Source organism: Carettochelys insculpta, chromosome 4, assembly GCF_033958435.1.
Source record: "Carettochelys insculpta isolate YL-2023 chromosome 4, ASM3395843v1, whole genome shotgun sequence".
Taxonomy (NCBI): domain Eukaryota; kingdom Metazoa; phylum Chordata; order Testudines; family Carettochelyidae; genus Carettochelys; species Carettochelys insculpta.
The window spans coordinates 15,363,468-15,384,209 of NC_134140.1; the positions used below are offsets into that span (position 1 = coordinate 15,363,468).

Below are 20,742 nucleotides of genomic sequence, written 5' to 3' on the forward strand. Positions count from 1 at the left end.
ATTGCCCATAGCCCTCAACTCAGTCAACTTGTGAGGATGGTACATGCTCAGTCTCATCACCTATGGGAGCTGGAAAGGGATGAAGCATATTCAGTCACACGGTGGGAATGAAACATTCAGTCTGGCCAGCAACAGGAGCTGCAAGAGACTCAACCATGCTCAGTGAGGATGGAAGCTTCAGGAGATTTAAACTACTAGCAAATCTCAAATATATGTAAATTGATATTTCTCAGAGGCTTATAAATTTGGCCAAATTTGCACAGATTTTCAGAAGAATGAGAAAATGCACTTCTTGATACAAAAGGAGTGCTCCTTGAAAAAACTCAAATCTCCCTGTCACAACAAGAGGGCATTAGAGCATGTAAAACAGGATTTGGGACTCCCCACCCCATGGTCTGGATCTTGACTATAGCCTGCCTGGATTAAGACCCCAAGGCTTGAGGCTCCCCTGCACAGCATCTGGCCCACACCAGGGTAGGAAATGGGTAGCCCCAAGCCTCGGGGATCAGACAAGACAAGGCCATATTTGGCCCATGGGCTCTATTGGAGGGAAGGGGGTGGCAGGAAGTGACTCCAGGCTCTGTGTGCTTCTGCTGCTGCACTTCCTCCTCCACCCCCTTCCCCCAGCTGGGGGAATGGCAGGTGCTGCCCAAGAGAGGTTTCTGCACTGCTCTGATGGCCAGAATTCATGCCTGGCAGCAATGGAAGAAAAAGATCCCTGGAGAGACTTCCTCATGGCACTGTTTGCTCAGCCATGGAAGGGGGCAGCAACAGTGGCAGCAGCATGTAGAGATAAGTACCCTCCTCAGCCTACTCTTACCTCCTCCTGCCACCCAGACCCCCTCCCTGCTCCTGCACCTCTTCCCACCCAGAACTCCTCCAACCTGCTTCTATACTCCACTCCTTCCCAGAACCCCCACCTTCAGCCTGCACCTGAACCTGAACCTCCCCATTACTGCACTGAGGCCACTTATGCCCCATACCTCCCACTGAGATCCCTCATCCCCAACCCACTCCTGCATCCTCCCTCCCATCTAGACCCCGCACCTACTCCCCAGCAGCCTCCTCCCACATACTGAATCCTGTACCCCCTGCCCCATTTTTTGTCCCATCCAGGACCCCAAGAAGAGTTAATCTGGTCTGGGGGAAGCCCTGAACCTCAATCACCACTTCTCCATCCTCCTGTCTGTGGTGCTGGAGCACGAGGGGAGTGAAGTGTCTTGGTCAGGAGCCACATCAATGGAGGGGTTTTTGTTTTTGTTTTGCTTCTCCCTTTTTATGTGGCCCCTGGCTGATTTTTCTGTGGGTCAGTGGCCTTCAACCCAAAAAAAGGTTTCCTTCCCCTGACTTAAAGGAGCTCAGAATTTCTTAACAAGAGGACAAAAAGATCCTCCCCATCCTTGTTCTCGGAAATTGATGAGCCACACTGGATGAATTTTGCCAAGATAATTCAGTTTGAGGCAGACACACGGCCAGGGAAAATCTAGTCCCCATCATTAGAGATTCATGAAGCAATAAGCAACTGAAAAAAAAAGGTTGTTACAATGTGAAGTGTCAGGCAGTCTTAACGATATGCACTGTTGTGATGCTGACAGATCAGGTGCCAGCCCATGCGGAAGACTCAGGTCTCAGCGAATGCTTATAAATGCATAACTGGAAGCCATGCCAATTCACTCGCATATTAGTATAGATTAAAGTGACCGTTAAATGTATAAGAGAGTATTTGATGTTTAAACTTGATTAAAGTTAGCGGGATGTTACATACACTGTCTTCACTTATCTTTATCATAATATAAGATAGTAATAAATATTTACATTGCCTATACCTGGTAGCTAAATAACCCATTAAACAAGAAAGAAGGTTTGTGTAATGTAAAGGAAGAACTCTAACAGAAAAGTGTTCATTTCAAGGCAAGTGGGCTGTGTCTGATGATCAGAGGTCAAAGACTCTAAGGCTGGGTCTACATGGAGCTCTGCCCCATGCCACTGCCGGCAGAGCTATGGAAAGTGAGCTTCTCAGGATTGCATAAGTGAGCTTCTCATCTGAGGCATAAAGGACTGTCAACAGGGGCAGGGGTGGGCACAGGCAAGTTCACATGGCCTCTGCAGTGCCAGCACCCACTTCCACTGGCACCAAACTGTCACATAGCTATGGTAATGAGCTTTGGGAGTGTGCAAAGGGGCAGCCATCTGCAATCCCGAGACGTTCTCTTTGCATACCTGTGCAGGCAATGGCCGTGGGCAGAGCTCCGTGTAGACATAGCCTAAATGCACTCCTCACTCTCCATCATCAAAGGAAGAGCCATGTATGGGTAGTGATTCTATAAGCTTGTTTTCTGTGAGAAGAAGCTATAAGTACAGATCCTTTAATGAACTGTTTGGATTCTAACATGGTAGAATAATTCAACAAGAAAACAAATGGCCTTAGAATTATTCTAGGTAGCCCTGAGAAATTTTGGGAAATTGACAGATTAACTGCTACCATTTGGAATTATAGACTGTGACCCCCATCCATATGTTATATAATAGTACCAGGTATAAACTCTAGGGTATCAACTGATCTGGGTAAAGTGACCCATTTCTGGGGATGGGGAGTAACTTGAATGTATGATGATTTTAGGAGTAAATAACCATTTCATCACAATGTCTGGGAGGCAAAATAGACTGCAGAGTCTAAGGGGATGGTCTGTGACCTCATGGTAACACCAGTTCACATTTGTTACTGGCATTGTGTAATTAATCAGACTACATAACCAGTCTGGAGTGTCTGCTCTGCTTTCTGACAGTTTGCCCAGAGGTTTCACAGTTGTGAGCCACTCTAGACAGCATGACAGGTGCTAACAGCTGCCTCTTAATAAGTGTGAAAGTCCAATCAAAACTAGTTTTCTAAATATAAACCAAAGTAATAAGACATACTGAACAATCTTCATTCCCACACAAAGTCAAGTTTAGTTACCTTTCCTCTGTAGTATGCTAATAAATGTCTTCTGTGTTTTTCTTGGAATTCTGAAATCTAAAAATAAAACTAGTAGTAGTAACGGTCTTCAACTAATCATATGGACAAGTTGAAAATCATTTCCGCTGCAGTACATTTATACAACATCAAGAAAAAAATAGCCATTACCAGTTTTCTTCCTTATTTTTATATGTATTTTAAAATATCATTTAGATCAAGGTCAAAGACTCCAGTTATACACCAATGTGGTGAATAAAAACCTGTAAAACTTCTGTGTACGTATCTGGTACAGCCTACCTAGGAGATGGTGCATTTATTTTACCAAGTCTGCATTTAAGACTATCGTAAATAACAAGGGAGGAAAAAAAAAAGTGTAATTTTCAGAAAGTCTCAACTTTATGCAATACGGAGTAGGGTTGCTATATCTGACCTTTCGAAACAGAACATCCTGTCAGGGAGTGTATCTACCAACTCACGTTGTAGTAATTTACTATACACACACACAGAGTCTGTTTCTACACTAGCATTCCTCTTTTGAAAGACACATGCAAATGAAGGAAATCAAAAACGTAAAAGGAGGTGAAGATTTACATATCTGGCACCTCATCTGCATATTCTTCTTTTGAAAGAAGAAAAGCAGTGTAGACATGGCTCTTTCGAAAGTATTTTTTTTAAAGGGAGAAGGGTTCTTCCAAAGATGGGGATTACTTTCAAAAGAGCCACATCTACACTGCTTTTCTTCTTTTGAAAGAATATGCAAATGAGGTGCCAAATATGTACATCTGTGCCTCCTTTTACATTCTCAATTTCCCTCATTTGCATGCCTATTTTGAAAGAGTAATGCTAGTGTAGACACAGCCACTATGTGTACACTAACACATTAATACGTGAATAGGTAGATACTGATACAGACATACTCTCTGGCGGTGTCCTCTTTTTTATATGGGAACCCTAATACAGAGTTAAACACAAACAAACAAAATGGCAATATAGAACATACTATATCCTATTGGCTATTAAATAAATGGAGATAGACCTGTCTCAGAGCTGGAAGGGACCTTGTCAGGTCATCAAGTCCAGTCCCATGCACTCACGGCAGAATGAAGCACCATCCCTGACAGATTTTTTTTTAAAATCTATCTGCCCTTGATCCCTAAATGGCTCCCTCAAGGTTTGAGCTCAAAGCCTTGAGTTTAGCAGGCCAATGCTCAAGCCACCAAGCTACCCCTCCCACTTGTCTTGTAGGAGCTTATGCTGTTAATTAAAAAAAAAAAATTGAGACCTTGTTTAGTTGCTGGTACTACATGAAACCAGTAGTAACTCTTGCAGAATTCCAGGAATAATTTCCTTCCACTTGGAAAGTAGCATATTGTGGCAAATTTCACTATTCTTAAATGGTAAAGTAACACAGTAATATTAGTTTTATTTTTACAGTTGGGTTAACCACATAAAGCATTTTTCCAGAAGATGGAAAACTACATCAGGTCTACAGTGATTTCATCCTGCCAAGTATAGGTAAATTGTGCTCTCAGAATTCACTGAAAGGTAGTAAAAAGAATATACAACCTAGAAGTAAATTTCACCAGCTTCCTATCTACCATCCATCTGAGCTATACTTCTTTAATCTTGCAGACAAGATTATTGTGGCATACCGTATCAAAAGCTCTGCTAAAGTGAAGATCAAATGTTTGTGTTAAATAGGCTCTGAGTATTAAAATAAAGGCAGAGAAAGAACAACCCACTTCTTTGTGCCCCTTACAGTGAAAACAACTACACAGTGCGATAAAACACTAATATAGCCAGGTTTGGGGCTCAGTATCCAGGTCATGTGTGATGTACTAATTAAGTAGCAATAATCAACCCTTTGCACTATATTCATTCTCACTTGTATGTATGTAGGTATGTAACCATAAAACTTGACCTTTACCACCTGAAAAACTGTTCATGTTCTGGGAAATTAAGAAAGCTCAAAGTTTACTGGAAACAACTAATGAGGCAGCTGAATGGCTGTCTTGACTCTTCACTACAGTCTTGAAAATTTCTGGCTGGATTCTGAATTATGCATATTGAAACACTTTCTATAGACTACTCATCTAGTCAACATCCAAATGCTTATTTGAGTTCCTGCATCATATTCTCTCCCACACATCCTCCAAGAAATATTTTGTGGTTTGCATTTTTTGTCATAACCTCTGGTTCCAACTGTGATTTAAATTTACCTGTTTAATTGCTGATACAGCTAAAATTTTATACTTTTTGCATTGCAAACATCTATGCATTATTATAGTAACAAAAAACAAACAACAATTAGTATGAGATTAAAACACAAACAGCAACCATGATGCTGTCTTAAGCATTTTAGAATAATGGATTGAAGAAAGAAAGAAAAAAAAATCAAAACTGAACTATTTGTACAATTTTGCCTTGTACATAGAAGTCAGCGGAAGCTGCTAAACTCTTAGGTCTTTAAAAATAGGCTCCAATTAATTTCTCAGTTCAAGAATGCCTTGACCTTCCCTCCTCGACCTTCCTCCATGCAAATGGAACAAAATTTGACCAACTAAACAAAGATTTCTCAAAGAGAAAAGAATTGAGGAAAAGTAGAACTGCTTAACCTACAGCTATACTGACAAGGATAAAATAGTTAGGCATGATGATAACTGAGTTTCTAAAATAACAAGAAAGCAAAAGGAATCTGGATTCTGACTGATAGATGGCAATCAAAACTTGCAAGTCAAGTTTCACAGGACTTACCTGTGTAATTTCTTTTGAATATTTTTTGCATAACATGTCTATTCCCATAAACAGTGACTGAATTTCAGGATTTGTCTGCAGAAAAAGAATTACTAGACGTTACCAAAATATCTACATATTACTGTAATTTTTAAAAAAAGATCACAGAATTAGTGACTGAAGAGAATGTAGCTGACATCATATTTCATATAAGTTTTTCAAAAGTGCCTTTATGCTTCCATTTTCAGAAACGGTTTTTGTACTTATGAGCCTAAATTTCTGTGACTTTTAATAAGGAACTTATCAAAAAATTTACCCTTAGTACTTTGAAAAGCTTTTAAAATACAACCTTATATTAAAATGTTCCATAAATTGATTCACTGAGTAGTTATACATAAAAAATAATATAAGTTGTAGGATGGTATCCAGTGGAAAGATACCAGAATTGCGATTGTCTGGTTTCATGTAGTATCTTTTTAATAATTTAGATTTTAAAAATGCATCTATTAAACACATGTGGTTCATATATCTAAGAGACAAAATTTAAAAGTGAATATTCAGGGACAGTAATACCTGAAGTGACAGTTTTCTCATCCTACTATTTTATTATAAGGAAGGACACTACCAAAGTGATGTGCTAATAGTTTTAAATATTCTGAATAATTGTGTTGCACATTTTAAGCTCTTGTTCAAAAAGTAAATACCTCTTTCTAGTGGGGGGAAAAAAAAAAAAAGACTTCCTAACTGGAGCTGAGTTTATACCTGATGTCTGAAGAGCCTGAAAGAAGAATTGTGGGAGAAATGAGAGATATTTTCATTCATTTATAAAGGCTGCAGATTCTAATGTCTGAGGACAAATGGTCTACATGGTGGGGCAGGGCACCCCTGTGCCTTGCCAGAGTCCCATACCTCTCTCTTCTTGCAGGAGGAATGAGGCTGCACCCACTTCTGCCAGTCTGGCCAGCTGGTCAGTCTTTTTCCCGTTTGCCACAGTCAGGGCTTCAGTTTCACTGGGGGAAGGACACCAGGCACTCTTCCTTCGAGCTACATCTATCCTTCAATTTATGGATGTAATTCATCCCATTAAAACTGTTTTTCAATTTATGAATTTTCACATTACAATGAAATTCTCATTAATTTCAGTGTAAAAAAATTCTGAGTCCCAACTTCCTGAAAATATCACCCAACATTTTCCCCCACATTACAATACTATACAATCAAAAAACAACAGTGCTACCTTTTTTTTATGACATTTTATTACCACTGGTCAGTTCTTAGTGGTGAAGAATATTGTGTTGATGCAAGTTCCATGGGATCATCTGCGTCATCGGAAACAGCTCCATAGTCATTTCAATCTCCTTAACTGGGGGTTTATCTTCGGCTTTTGAAGTTGAAGGTTGAGCATCAGCAGATGGTGATGAAGGTTTAGGAGGATGTGATAAGGCTGAGGGTTGAAAAAAAGTGGTAGAACTGAAGTTTGGACAGCAGACCTATTTTTCCTGTTATACAACTTCTGACAGCAGTTAACAGCTTCATAAGTTTGTCACTTGCATGGTGGACTCCATTCCAAGTTTAGGTCATTGTCATCTAGAATTTTTGCAGCTGCCTCCAATGCACTAGAGAATTTTGAGAGTGTTTTAGTGTTCAGTGTTTTTGTGGGTCATCCAATTCTTCTCTTTTCTGATAACCTTTCTACATCCTGCTGAATTAATTCTTCATTAGTCAATTCTTCACCATGTGACCATAACAGGTCTTGAATACCATCCGTGTCTACCTCATTGAATTCTATCTGAGTTGCCTGTGGCATGATAGAATTTGAACATTTGTCACTTCACCCTCAAAAACCACAGAAATCATGAACATATTTCATCAATATTTTTTCCAAACAATTGAGGATACTTTGAGTAATTTTATTCCATGCAATTGTGATATTTTCTACGGACAACTTGAAATTGTAGTTCTTCCAAGCCTGCTTACTTGTTGGTTTGTCTTCATCTGATGCAGATACTTCATCACCACTTGCAGACAGCAATCTTTAAATGTAGCAATAATGCCTTGTCTCATTGGCTGAAGGATGGAAGTGGGATTTGGGGGGGTGGGGGGGAACTCCACTTGAATATTATCACCATAGTCTTCAACAATTAGGAGCGTTATCAAGGATCAGTAAACATTTATTATCCAGATTATTTTCAGCACAATATTTAGAGATGAATGATGAAAGGTAGCTTATTATGTAATCAGCAAAACCTGCTTTGTCACCCATGCCTTTAATTAGAATGCCAGACCACAGGTAATGATACCTTGCTTAAACCTTTAAACACCCTCAGATTTTCTGAATGGTAAACAAGGAGAGGCTTCAATTTCACATCTCCTTCCAAATTTCCATCAAGTAGTAATGTCAGTTGATCCTTGAAGGCCTGGAAACCTGTCGCTTTTGTTTTGTCCCATGAAATAAAGGTTTGACAAGGTATTCGCTTCCAAAAAAGCCTCATTTTATCAACATTAAATATTTGTTCTGGAGAATATCCACCTTCATCAATTATTTGTTGCGGTGTGGCTGGGAAAATGTTAGCTGCCTGAATATCAGCAGATTCTGTTTCACCTGTAACACACAGACTATGATAATGTGAGCACACTTTAAAGCACTTAAACCAAGTATGACCTGCTTTGAACGTTACTTTGGCAGTCCCATCTTGCCTCTCTTCCTCAGCTTTCTTCTTTGGGCCTTCAAACAAAGACAGGGCTTTCTCCCTTATGATGAGGAAGATTCTAGGCATGTCGAGTTGATTATGGTTGTCAATCCAATGCATTAAAAATCTTTCAAGTTTGCATCCTGGCTTTTGTTATTCAATGCAACTTTTAGCTCCACCAACATAAGTTTCTGACATTTCTTTTACCTTTTCTTTCTGCATGAATATCTGACACACTGTTGATGCTGCCAAGTTCATTGCCAAAACATACTTTTTCTTATTACTGGCCCTCTTCAATTATTTTAATAACTTCAAGTTTGGTAGCCCCAGATATTGCTTTCCTTGGCCACAGTGACAGCTCCTGAAGCTTTTTTTTCCCCACATCTAGGACTCATGATGATCACAAATAACAAAGATATTTGAAGATTAATATCACCCCCAGTCAAGATGACATGAACACAATAAAGCATGCAAACCAACTGGGAAGAGCTAGACAGCTGAGCAAAATGAATCAGCCTTACACTGCATTCTGCTGTATGCCTCTGCATTTGTTGCTTACAAAGCTGATGCTTTGATGAAGGATGGTTCTTGGTAGTGAAAATATGTTTGTAAACTGAAAAGTAGGTAAAAATTTCATCATTGTAGCAAAAATTCATAAATTGAAAGTTTGTATACTAAGGGATAGGTGTACTCCCTTCCACCACTGTCTTTTGTGAACACTGCCTGATTTCCTTAGAGGGCTTGTGTCCTATTATCTCACTCTCCTCCACTTCCTTACCTTATCCACCTACTCTCTCCTTCTACCCTGACTAGGACTACTTTTTAAAAGCCCTGCCAGCATACCTGCTGTGAGATCAGCTGGCCCTCATTGCTTAATTGCAGTCTGTCCCTATAGCTTCCACCTGGGTGCTTAACTAGCTCTCCCTCTTCTTTCTGTAGCCCAGGCTGTGTCCTAAGCTGCCTGTCACTCTTCCAACTGGGGTTTGCTGACCTGACACTGTTACAATAGCCATGAACTATTTCAAAGGTGATCATTTCAGCAGAAATTACAAGGTTAATGTTGTTAGAGGCAATAACATAAATTAAACGTTTTGCAGTGGGAAAATTATTTCCTTAGATGGGTATCTTCTCCAAATTTTAAATCTGCCCAGAAAAACCAAGAAAATTAGAATGATATCCATTCCCTGATAAGAAAGACTCAGCTGTCTCCTTAACACCAAAAGAAAAAAAACCTACTTCTCAAGCTTTGCCTACATGCCAATTTTGTCATGAAAAACTGCCTTTTGGAGACAAAACTGTGATAGCATACTCCCTGAAATGCAGTTTTTGTTGGGAAAAAACACCCAGTTTCAAAGATAAAAACTCCCGTCCCTATGAGTAACTCTTCCTGTTTCTTTTTCCCTTCCTTTATTGTCAACAAAAAGCCAGGGTAGACACTGCTGTTTGTTTTGTCATCAGAACTGGCTATCCCACAATGCCTGCAGAGAGTGTTCTGCTCAGTGGCTTGATCTATGCAGCTCTCCTCTTTCAGAGCTCGGGGAAACATCTGACAGCTGAATGTGCTTCTCCATGTGGGAAACAAAGAGCGAAACTTGCAATGTTCCTGTTCTGCCCGGCTCTAGGAACACAGTGGAAGGCAAGCTGCTGCTAAAGGAAGAGGGAGACAGACACTGTGCTGCTTTGATATTCATTATCACAGAGAGCTCACAGGGCAATTCATGATGTTGCTCCCAGTAGCTATGGAGGTTTTAGGAGAACTAGAAGGGAATTGCAAAATGCAATCAGCTTTGTCTTCTCCCAACACAGCACTGAGTGGGATACAAACAATGCATACTCACACTGTGTGAACATGATCTGTTGACAGACAGAGTTAGCATGAACACACTCTGGTGATTTTTGTTTTGTGGATTTTTGGGCGTCAACCCTCAGTTGCTTTGGTTCCAAAATCCCCAGTTGTTCCTTCTTCCAATAGGAAAACCTCCAAAGGCTTTAAAAAAATACTACAGTGCAAGTAGGAAAATGAGGCATATTTTAAAATTTGGGAGTAAAATAACAAATTGAATTTAATACAACATATATGATTACAACTTTCTCTGAAATATCAAAACAAAAAGCAGTCAAGTAGCACTTTAAAGACTAGCAAAATAGTTTATTAGGTGAGCTTCCGTGGGACAGACCCACTTCTTCAGACCATAGCCAGACCAGAACAGACTCAATATTTAAGGCACAGAGAACCAAAAACAGTAAGCAAGGAGGACAAATCAGAAAAAGATAATCAAGGTGAGCAAATCAGAGAGTGGAGGGGTGGGGGGAAGGTCGAGAATTAGACTGAGCCAAGTATGCAGACCAGCCCCTATAGTGACTCAGAAAGTTCCCATCACGATTTAAACCATGTGTTAATGTGCCTATTTGTAACACATGGTTTAAATCGTAACAGAGAGGAAGCTGTGCTAGTCTATACGCTATCAAAACAAAAAGCAGTCAAGTAGCACTTTAAAGACTAGCGAAATAGTTTATTAGGTGAGCTTTCGTGGGATAGACCCACTTCTTCAGACCATAGCCAGACCAGAACAGCTGGTCTGAAGAAGTGGGTCTGTCCCACGAAAGCTCACCTAATAAACTGTTTCGCTAGTCTTTAAAGTGCTACTTGACTGCTTTTTGTTTTGATAGCGTATAGACTAGCACAGCTTCCTCTCTGTTACTATTTCTCTGAAATATTTCTGGTTCTCTGTTCACAAACAACTAGACAGGATTTCAATTCATGGATGAACAGATTATATAAGAGGTAGAGATTTAAGTTTATAATCTTTTGTAACTTTCAGGGGCAGTACAAGCCTATACAGAAACATGGTAGAATAACAAATAACTGTAAAGGAAAGACAGACCAGACTGTACAGGCAATTAAGAAGTGTTATTCAAAAAAGACTTAACAGATTTCACAAATTTAACAGACTCAGAGATTAAATTTTTTAGAAAATAAATTCTGTCCAGAAGCTGCTACTGTGGCAGTGCCCCTCCACACTGCCTCCTAACATAATGACACAGTTTACTCCCTGTTGTTTTACCATGGAAGAATTAGAAAGCTGTTACCTAGTTTCCAGATACCTCACTGACTAGACATTTTATAGACCTATATAAGTATAAACTAATCTACTCTAACCCATTTTTATTCAAAATGAAACTCGTTAGCTGATCTCAGTGTTGAATATCTGACCTTTATGCATCAATATAATATAAACTTTAATCCAGTCAACAACTATCATATTCATACAAGTGCATATTTAAAATGTGTTTTATGTATCAGCAAAAAAATCCATTTAAGGCTCGAGCAAAAAGAGAGGCCCTGGATTTAATATATGCTAGAAATCTAATAAAAGATATTGAAGCAAATGAAAACTTCACTTGGAAGAGATTTACAATCTATCAAAAATAAGGCGTTGTAATAAATGTTCACATTATTGCTGTATAAAGCAATACTGGATGACTTTATAATATTCCAAAATAATAAACTCCGAGGTCTTGATTCAGCAAAGTCTTTAAACATTTTCTGAAATAATGACATGTTTGGTGGCTGAAGTATAAAAACAGTAGAAAGGTAAAAGTATAAATTGTACACAAATTGAAAAATGTTACCCTTCAAATATCCCAAATGAACAATGGACTACATTTATATGCACCTATCCGAGTTTCACTGAAGTCACTTGGGAATTTTGCCCTTGGCATCACACTAACACAATTTACAAGTCACTTTTCTTCTCAGATTTTAAAATCATGGAGCTCTACCATTTCTTTTGTGGATCCTTAATTATCATTCCCACTGATTTATTTAAGCAATGACTACCACTAGTAGCTTTTCAAATGATACAGTAATTTGCTACTTTTCAGTCCTGATATAGTAGCAGCAGATTTTAATGTAAAAGTTAATCCCTTTGTTAACAGCTCAGCCACTACAATCTTGGATTCCTTTAGCATGTTTCATGTCTACCATTCAGTCCTGGTGAGGTGTTCCTATTTAACATTGAAATCCCAGCCCCACGGACACGAATAGCAAAACTCCTCTTGATTTCAATGAAGCCAAAATTCACAATAATTTATTAGTTTGTTAAAATTGCAATCTCTGACATTAATTAGTTGATGTTGCCTGAAAATAGCAAGTATGGGCAAGGACATGTTACTCCCAATTTCCTTTGTGTTGAAAACTAATACAATGAAATTTAAATGATCTATCTCCTTTAATTGCGCCTTTTACTCCCTGGTAGTTCAGCAGGCCCACTGATTTTCTTGCAAGACTCCTACTTATGATATATATTAAAAATTCTTATAATTTGTTCTCATGTTTCAGCTATTCTTCAAATTCTTATGCCTCTTAACTCCCATTTTACATATTAGCTGCCAGATTCTGTCCTGTTCTGTCATCAATTGGGCTGAATATCTATTTTTGAAAGATAACTGTTCCAGATATCATCTTGTGATTTGCCATCTAATCACATTTCCTTTTTCTGGTCTGTGTATGTATGTATACTCGAACTGTATTTTGGTACGTTTAAACAACATGCTAAATCTAAACATTTTCATCTTTGTCTTTAGAGGCTTTTAGATGAGCTTCCTTAGTTAAACCCTTTTGAAAAGTCAGTATCATAATGTTGAACTTAATGACAACAAAATAAGCTTTATAATAAGCCAGAGTGATTCATCTCTTATTATTCTTCAATGTAATTCTTGTGTGTTCTCAGGGTTATCAAAAAAACCAGCCTCTCCTCCTGTTGTACACAACAGTAGGAAAATTATCATGTAATTCCATTCTTATGACTTGAATTTTATATTCACACATATTCTGCAGGGCCATCAACACTAATAGGTTAATTTAGTTCATTAGATATTATATTCTTTTTGGTATTTTTGCACCTCTACTACCTAATCTGTCCTTTTTGTATGCAAATGTAGTTAAGGAAATGGTTTCTGAGCAGGAAGAGGAAGGATTAACTCTTCAACCCTATCTTAAATAAAGGAAGTGGGGGGCTCATTAATTATCTAGTGAGTGAAAGCAAGAACCCCCATGAATGTTCCTATTCAGTTCCACTCCCACAATGGAAGATGAAGAATGGGGGACAAAATCATTAAAAAGAAGAAGGTTAAATCTAGTATCCATCTGTCCAAACCCTGCTGGTTTTTCCTCAAATCCAAAAGCCAGAATAACTGGGGTAGGTTGCACAATTTCTAAAGAGAGCAAAAGGCCACACTCAGTATATCAAACTGTAATGTAGAGGAGGACAGGGTATATTTACCATGAAGTCTGATAATGCCATGGAATGTTATACTTTTTGACATTCACCTCTATCTTTTTACTTTAATTACCCATCTGCTTCTTGAAGAAGTTGGACTGATCTCCTGCTGATTTCTGGAATGTATAAACTACAGGCTAGATATAGTTATGCCTGAAGAAATCCATAAATGTTTAATCTATATAGTAACAGCATCTATGACTACTGTCAGAATATTAGTAAATATGTATGGTGCAGCTAACAGGCAAGTAATGAAAATGGCTCCACTACTAACAAACTTCAAATTAGTATAATAGAAGTTCCATGAAAGCCTTACTTTACCGTTTTAGAAAGAAATATTGTACGACAAGGAGCTCTACAAATCAAGCATTCATCTTTTTTGCCTGTAAAATAAAAATGAATGATACATAAGTGCATGTCATATTATATATGAGTTATAGAATTTGATTTGATGCTTAGCTCTTTTGTGTATCAAGAATCAGAGGGTCTATACATAACGGAAAATAAAATCATATAAAGAGTTTGATTTTTCAAAAATGTGAACACACAGTTGCACAGAGGATGATGTGTAATGGCTCCCAGGCCTGATCCTGCAGACATACATGCAAGTAACTTTATGTACAGTCTCAGTCAACTCAGTTTTTTGAATACTTCTGTTGACTTCCGTGTGACTATTCATATACTTGAATTTAAGTTCTGCTTACCTGATTTGATGGACCACAGCTAATCACAGCTATGACTGTAAGATATTTTGGGCCCAGTCCCACTCTAACTGACATCAGTAGGTTAAATTTGTAGTCTTGATTTCACAATTTCACCCTTTGTGTTTTTTGTCAGTGACTTCAAAAGAAGCAGGATCAGACTTTATTTCTGAGCATAAAAGTAACAATTTTCTAAAATGTCTTTCTATTGAAATAATTGTTAATGTGTTTTCAAATTATATATGCACAATCATAATATATAACTTATGCTACCTCCCTTGAGATAGTAATACAACACCTACTTACTTACTGGCTAGCAAGTTGAATATACATATTAATCATGATGTTTGGAGATGAATACTTTAAAATGGCATTATAACTGATAAAAATTGTATCCAAATTCACAACAGGAAAAATTTAAACTCTTACTAATTTTCTTCTCACTCAGACTTTATTAAGAAAGGATAGGTGTAGGGCACATTTTAGCAATCTACCAATTATGTTCAGATCCTGTGGCTGTACTTTGAGCATTTTCCTCTGTGGCAAGGGCCCTTCTTTCTCTTGCCAGCCTCTACACTTCTCCCCACTTAACAGTATGGGTCTTTGGTAAAACACCATTTATCTGCTGTGTCCAAGCAGTCAGCCTTCCCCTTAGCAGGGGGTTTAGGCTTGCAGTCTTTCCCCAAAGTAGGGAGTGCAGCTATTTTCCCTGAAGTTGCTCACTCCCTTACTATCACTAGCTTAATACATGCTTATATGCATATACCCCTCTCACTCCTCCTCCCCCTCCTACCAACTGAAGAGGCTTTAAAAAGGTCTCAGGCAGCCCTGAAATTGAACCAGTTGATCATAGTTAGTCAAAGGTAACTATCCCAGCCGATTGTAATTGACCCACAGTAACCCACTTTTAGTAGCGGAGGAATATGGCTTTTCCCCTTTGACGGGCTACCTTTTCTCCCTCTACTGCAGCCACCTGGCCTGACTTTGTCACACCCCTTAAACAAAGCCACAAATTACACTCGCTAATTTTACAAGGTTTTTGGGTTTTTTTCATTTTTCATATATATGAATTGTTGCTTTTTCATATATCCTTAGGAAATCTAAAACTGTTGGAATGACACAGGATGACAAGGAAAGAGAAGAAAGACCATATTTTGTATCTGTCTGCTAATCGGTAGGGTAGGTAACCACAAATGTATCTAAGTGCCTATACCCCAGACTTTGGTGCCTAAATCCTAGTTTTAACATCTATACCATCCATAGACATATAAACTCACCCAACCTAAGTTTTTCAGAGTAAACATTTTCTAGGCATCTATGTTTCAGACTCTGGGCATAAACACTAGTGACTCCCTCTATCTTCCTGGCAATTCGCAAAGCAGGGGAAAACCATACATACAGAGATCACTTATGAGTTCCATTCAAAATTCACATGAAGTAAGAGACAGTACCTGCCTTATAACAGTTAACCCAGTAGCTAGAGCACTGAGATAGGATAGGGAAGACCTACAGTTAATCTGTACTTCTCTGCCAGCTGGGGATAAGGGTGGGAGGCCTCTATCCTCTCTGGAGTTTGCCCTAACAACTGAGATACAATATATTTGCATATATGGGACTCTCTCAGTTTCTCCTGTTGAAACTGTGGAACCAGGAATGAACTTAACTTAAATTTCATAGAGGTACAGTCATTTTGGAGGAGGTCAGTAAAGAGGGCTGGGTGAGGGATTGTGATAGGACAGTTCCTGTAAAAAAAATAAGTTTGGGATGGAGATGGGAGGAGGGGCTGTTCAGAATAGGGGCCTGAGACATGTGGGAGCTCAGGGTAGGGCTTGGGCGATAAGGGATGCAGGAATCAGTGCAGCAGGTTGGGAAGGTATGGCGGGACTTAGGACAGGGCTGAGTCTAGGCAGGGATGAGGGATTAGAGCAGGGAACTGGAGATGCAGGAATTAAGGGAATTGGAGATGCAGGGCAGGGGATGGTAGTGCAGGAACCAGGGCAGAGGGTTGTGTGCTGTGCAAAGGGCTCAGGGCAGGGACCTGGTGGGGGAGCCCAGAGTAGCTAGGACCCCATTGTCTGGCTGCTGGATCCTTGGGGATGGATGCCAAAGCACGGGGACTGGAGTATGCTTGCACTGTGGCAGTACTGCCCATGGTGCTGGCAGCATCCAAAATCCTGCCCCCAGCTGGCCCATCTATTACTGGTGCACTGACTTACTTTTACCTTTGTGTGGAACTCTGGATAAATAAATGTACATGTGGAGGTAGGGGACTGGACCCAGGGTTCTCCCATACAATTTTAGTACTCTAACCACTTGTCATTCCTATGCTTGCTCACTCCCTTGCTCTGTGGCCCAATCACTATTCCACTGTGCATAAATAGTTAAAATGTAATTGGGCAATTTTGTAAGGTACAAGGCAGGCACCTAACTTATTCCCTCAAAGGGGCTTCGGTTCCTAAGATGTCTTATTCCTGGAGGTGTGTACCTGTTCATGGATCAGTAAGCAGAAACAGGTATCTTCCTGCAACATGGACTGAGATGCCTAGCTCCAAGAGACGAGCAGGGCGTAACACATGCCAAACTCTTCTGGCTGGCATCTCCCTTTAGATAACTTAGGCAGCTCTCTGCTTACTCTACTGGCTTTACCAAATTCCATTCTGAAGGGCCTATTTCTCACCATTTATTTTAGAAGGCACATAGACTCCTAAATAGGCTTTGTGGATCACAGAATTACTCCTATGATTTTCTAGCTATCTAAATATTAGCTGTTTAAATCCCTTTTTTAGATTCCATCTTAGGAACTCGATACTTCCAATGGAAATCTTCTATCTCTCCTGTACATGTGCTACCACTCCTATTTATACATTGGAGGTCTCCCAAAATGTGGCTGGCAGGCCCAATGCATAACATTGTGGGCTAAAACACTGCAGAAATGTCCTTTTTAAAAAAGATCCTGAAGCTCTCAATTGTGATATAACTGAAGAAATGTTCATAACAGTGATAGCGGGGCTTTAAAACGTATGAAGCAACTTGCAAATTCTCTCTTATAATGTAAATCCCATATTTTGAAAATTCTTCTAAAATTAAAGCAAAACAAAACAGCACTTCAGAGCAAATGAGATAGTCCATGTCTGCCACCTTGATTTGCATCAGGCAGTTCATGTGGAGACCATATTTCTGTTGCCTGAGACTGTTTACTAAAGCATAAGACATGTTTCCAAAGAATCAAGACTATTAGCAATGACAGTCAGATTCACTGCAAGCCAGAATACAATGTTTGTTAATTCAAAATTTTAAAAAGAATACACTTAGAAAACGTTTGTTAATATTTGTTTTAACAATACACAGGCCTACCAATGGGAGGGAGGGCAAAAGGGGCAGTTTTTCTGGTGCCCAGTGATACAAGGGGGCCCAGGGTTCAGACCACCACTGCTGCCACAGTACCAGTAGTGCTAGCCAGATCCCTGTAAATTGCTGTGTTGTGTGCTGCGCTGTGACTGGGAAGTGGTAAGGGGTCAGGCAGTTTGGTGTGTTCTGGCCACATCGAGACCTGGCTGCCCTCAGTCCCACTGGTTCTGCTCTTGGCCCTGTCCTTCTGGAGGTGTGGAGCTGTCCCCTCACATGCACCTTGCCCGGGCTGTTTGCTCCCCTGATAGTAAAGTTACTAGGGTAGTAACGTTTTGTTAGATGCTTTTTTTAAAGGAAACTCTCAGGCTTTTCAGTTTCAGCAGACAAATACCATGCAGCCCTATGATCTTTGGATTATATGAAGATGTAGGTTGCAGGGAAGGAGGTGACACTTTCTTCTCACAAAAAGACCTAGTGACCACAGTCTATTCCATTTCACACTGACTAAGCTCACAATGTCCTTCAGCCACAAGCTAGTCTGCCAATGTATCCAGCATACGTACTAAAACTTGGGGTGCTGGAGGTGCTACTGCACCCCCTGGCTTGGAGTGGTTTCCATAATATATATAAAGTTTACAGTTTGGTTCACTGGCTCTCAGCACCAGTTGTCCCTCTAATCTTTCCACCCATGTGTGGATTTTTTCCATCCACATGTGCAATACATTTTTTTCTGTGCACCAAGGCATGTGCAAAAGTGGATCACCAGTAGAAACAACAAACCCAGCTGGGGGTGCTTAGCTAATCAGATGGGTGGCATCCACTCCTGAGACGCTGCACAAGCACAAGGCTTACAGGGAACACCACTCAGGACCCCCCAGTATACAAACTGCGGCAGCACTGCTGGTGGCCACTGGAAAATATTGCTCAGTTCTTGAAGTGACCCTGATGAGCTGGAGCCCCAGCAGGCCTGACAGCTCTGTGCCACCCACTCTCCCCACCTGGGCCCTTAGGGACCTGCATAGCCAGGGATAGGGCAGGCTATGGCACATCTTACTCTCCTGGTAGGATGTTACCTTTCTGAAGGCATGGCTCACAGATAACATGTCCGCAGTTGGTGAGGCTGAACCTGGGCGTGGCCGTTCGGGGCTGGCGGAAGCACACATTGCAGAACACAGGGGCAGCCATCTTTTTGGGGGAGCTGGGGTGCGAATGTGCCTGGAGAGCCCAACCTCAAAGGAGGCTGTCTCGGCTCCCAGCCCCTCATCCACTGCAGTCAGAGCTTGGCAGCTGCACCCAGAGCCCCACTCCTGGTCCTCCTCCCACAAGAGGACCCACGGTAAGGGCTGGCCGTGAGTGGCAGTTATGAGGGGAAGGGAATGTCCGCTGCCAGTCATCCGCCCCTCCCCCCACCAGGGCGGTGAGTGTGTGAGGGGGAGTCCCCTGTCCCCTCCCCCAACAGGGCAGTGAGTGTATGTGGGGTCACCTATCCCCTCCCCCAACAGTGAAGTGAGTGTGTGAGGGGAGGGGTCACCTGTCTGCTCCCCAATAGGGCAGTGAGCGTGTGTGTCGGGGGTCACCTATCCCCTCCCCCAACCAGGCAGTGAGTGTGTGTGGGGGGGAGTCACCTGTCCCCTCCCCCCGACAGGGCGGTAAGCATGTGAGGGGGGGGGGGGAGTCACCTGTCCCCTCTCCCAACAGGGCAGTGAGCGTGTGAGGGAGGAATCACCCAGGCCCTCCCCCAACACAGTGGTGAGCCTCTGAGGGTGGAGTCACCTGTCTCTGTCTCTGTCTCTCTCTCTCTCAACAGGGCAGTGAGCCTGTGAGGGAGGAGGAGCCACACACCCCTCCCCCAACAGGGCAGTGAGTGTGTGAGGGGGAATCAGCTGCTCCTCCCCCCAAAAGGACAGTGAGTGTGTGAGGGACTCACCCTCCCCCCCCCAGTGTGGTGAGAAGGGAAGGATTTGTCCATCTGTGCCCCCTCCCCCACGAGGGCAGCTGATACATAAACATTGCCATCTGTTGCATACCATAACCATAGCATCCTTCAGGTCATTCATAAATGTGTGGATTCAATAAGATTGTTAATATAAGGGGTCCCCACCACCACCGGCAGCAGTGCAGCAGGGTTAGAGAGGCTTCCAGCTGCTGGCTGTTTGTAGCTGCCAGCACAGGCATTTCTGTGGCTTGGGACAGGCGGAGGTAGGCTCTCCATGCCATGAGCTGCTCCAGGCAACTGGAGTAGTGCAGAGAGCCAGCACCTCCTTGGTCACAGGGCCACACATGCCAGTAGCTGGAGGGAGCAAACAGCAGGAAGGCACTCTAACCCCACTGTGCTGCACTGGTGGCAGCAGGGACCCCCATTTTAAATCACCCCTGGATAGCTGGAAGGGCCAGGGGACATGCATGGGGGAGCATGTGGGCAGCAGGGGGTTGAGGGACACAGGGAGCAGGGAATACTAGAGGTGTCAGATGGTAAGTTTTAGTGAAGCTTGGCCCCAAGCCAAGAATATTCCTGGTGCCAGAGCACAACAGGTGCATATAATTCACCACCTATGATAATAATGACATGCTGGAACAAATGTGTTCCTTCTATGACAAATCAGGCATAGTCAAGAATCATTCTCTTTTACCTGCTAGAATCCGAGCTCAGGTTCCTGCTGCAGCTTATGACACCAACAAGGGTTAAGAAATGCACTTCACTGCTCTGCTTAGCTGCATTTGTTGTTGTATTTTCAGTATTTGCATGGGGAAAACAGATCCTAGAACTTGGGTCCTAGAAGGTATAAGACCAAAAAAAAAAACTTTTAGAATATCTTTCTTAAATTTTCAAAATAAATTGTGTTCTAAGCAGTTATATGTATCTTTTTTATGTGTATTGATGTTGGAAAGACAACAAAAATAAAAATTCTTGCAATTTGTTTCACAGTTCCGAGGTCCCTTCCAGTTCTATGAGATGTGTGTATCTCCATAAACCAAACTTCTTTATTATGGCAACACCCGTAATCCTGCATTCATGGGTGCTTCAGGACTGG

General features: G+C 41.1%; 1 protein-coding gene across 1 annotated transcript in view; it reads right to left on the minus strand.

The window, feature by feature from the left end:
* The window catches only part of RNF212 (ring finger protein 212), a 37,251-nt gene extending 18,356 nt beyond the window's left edge, over positions 1-18,895 (minus strand). Inside the window, exons 1-4 of the mRNA XM_074992295.1 lie at positions 18,784-18,895; positions 13,983-14,044; positions 5,711-5,785; positions 2,957-3,013 (exon numbers count right to left, since the gene is read on the minus strand). Of these exons, the coding sequence (XP_074848396.1) occupies positions 2,957-3,013; positions 5,711-5,785; positions 13,983-14,044; positions 18,784-18,895 (306 nt within the window). The remainder of the gene's footprint in view (positions 1-2,956; positions 3,014-5,710; positions 5,786-13,982; positions 14,045-18,783) is intronic.
* Between the last annotated feature and the right edge of the window lie 1,847 nt (positions 18,896-20,742).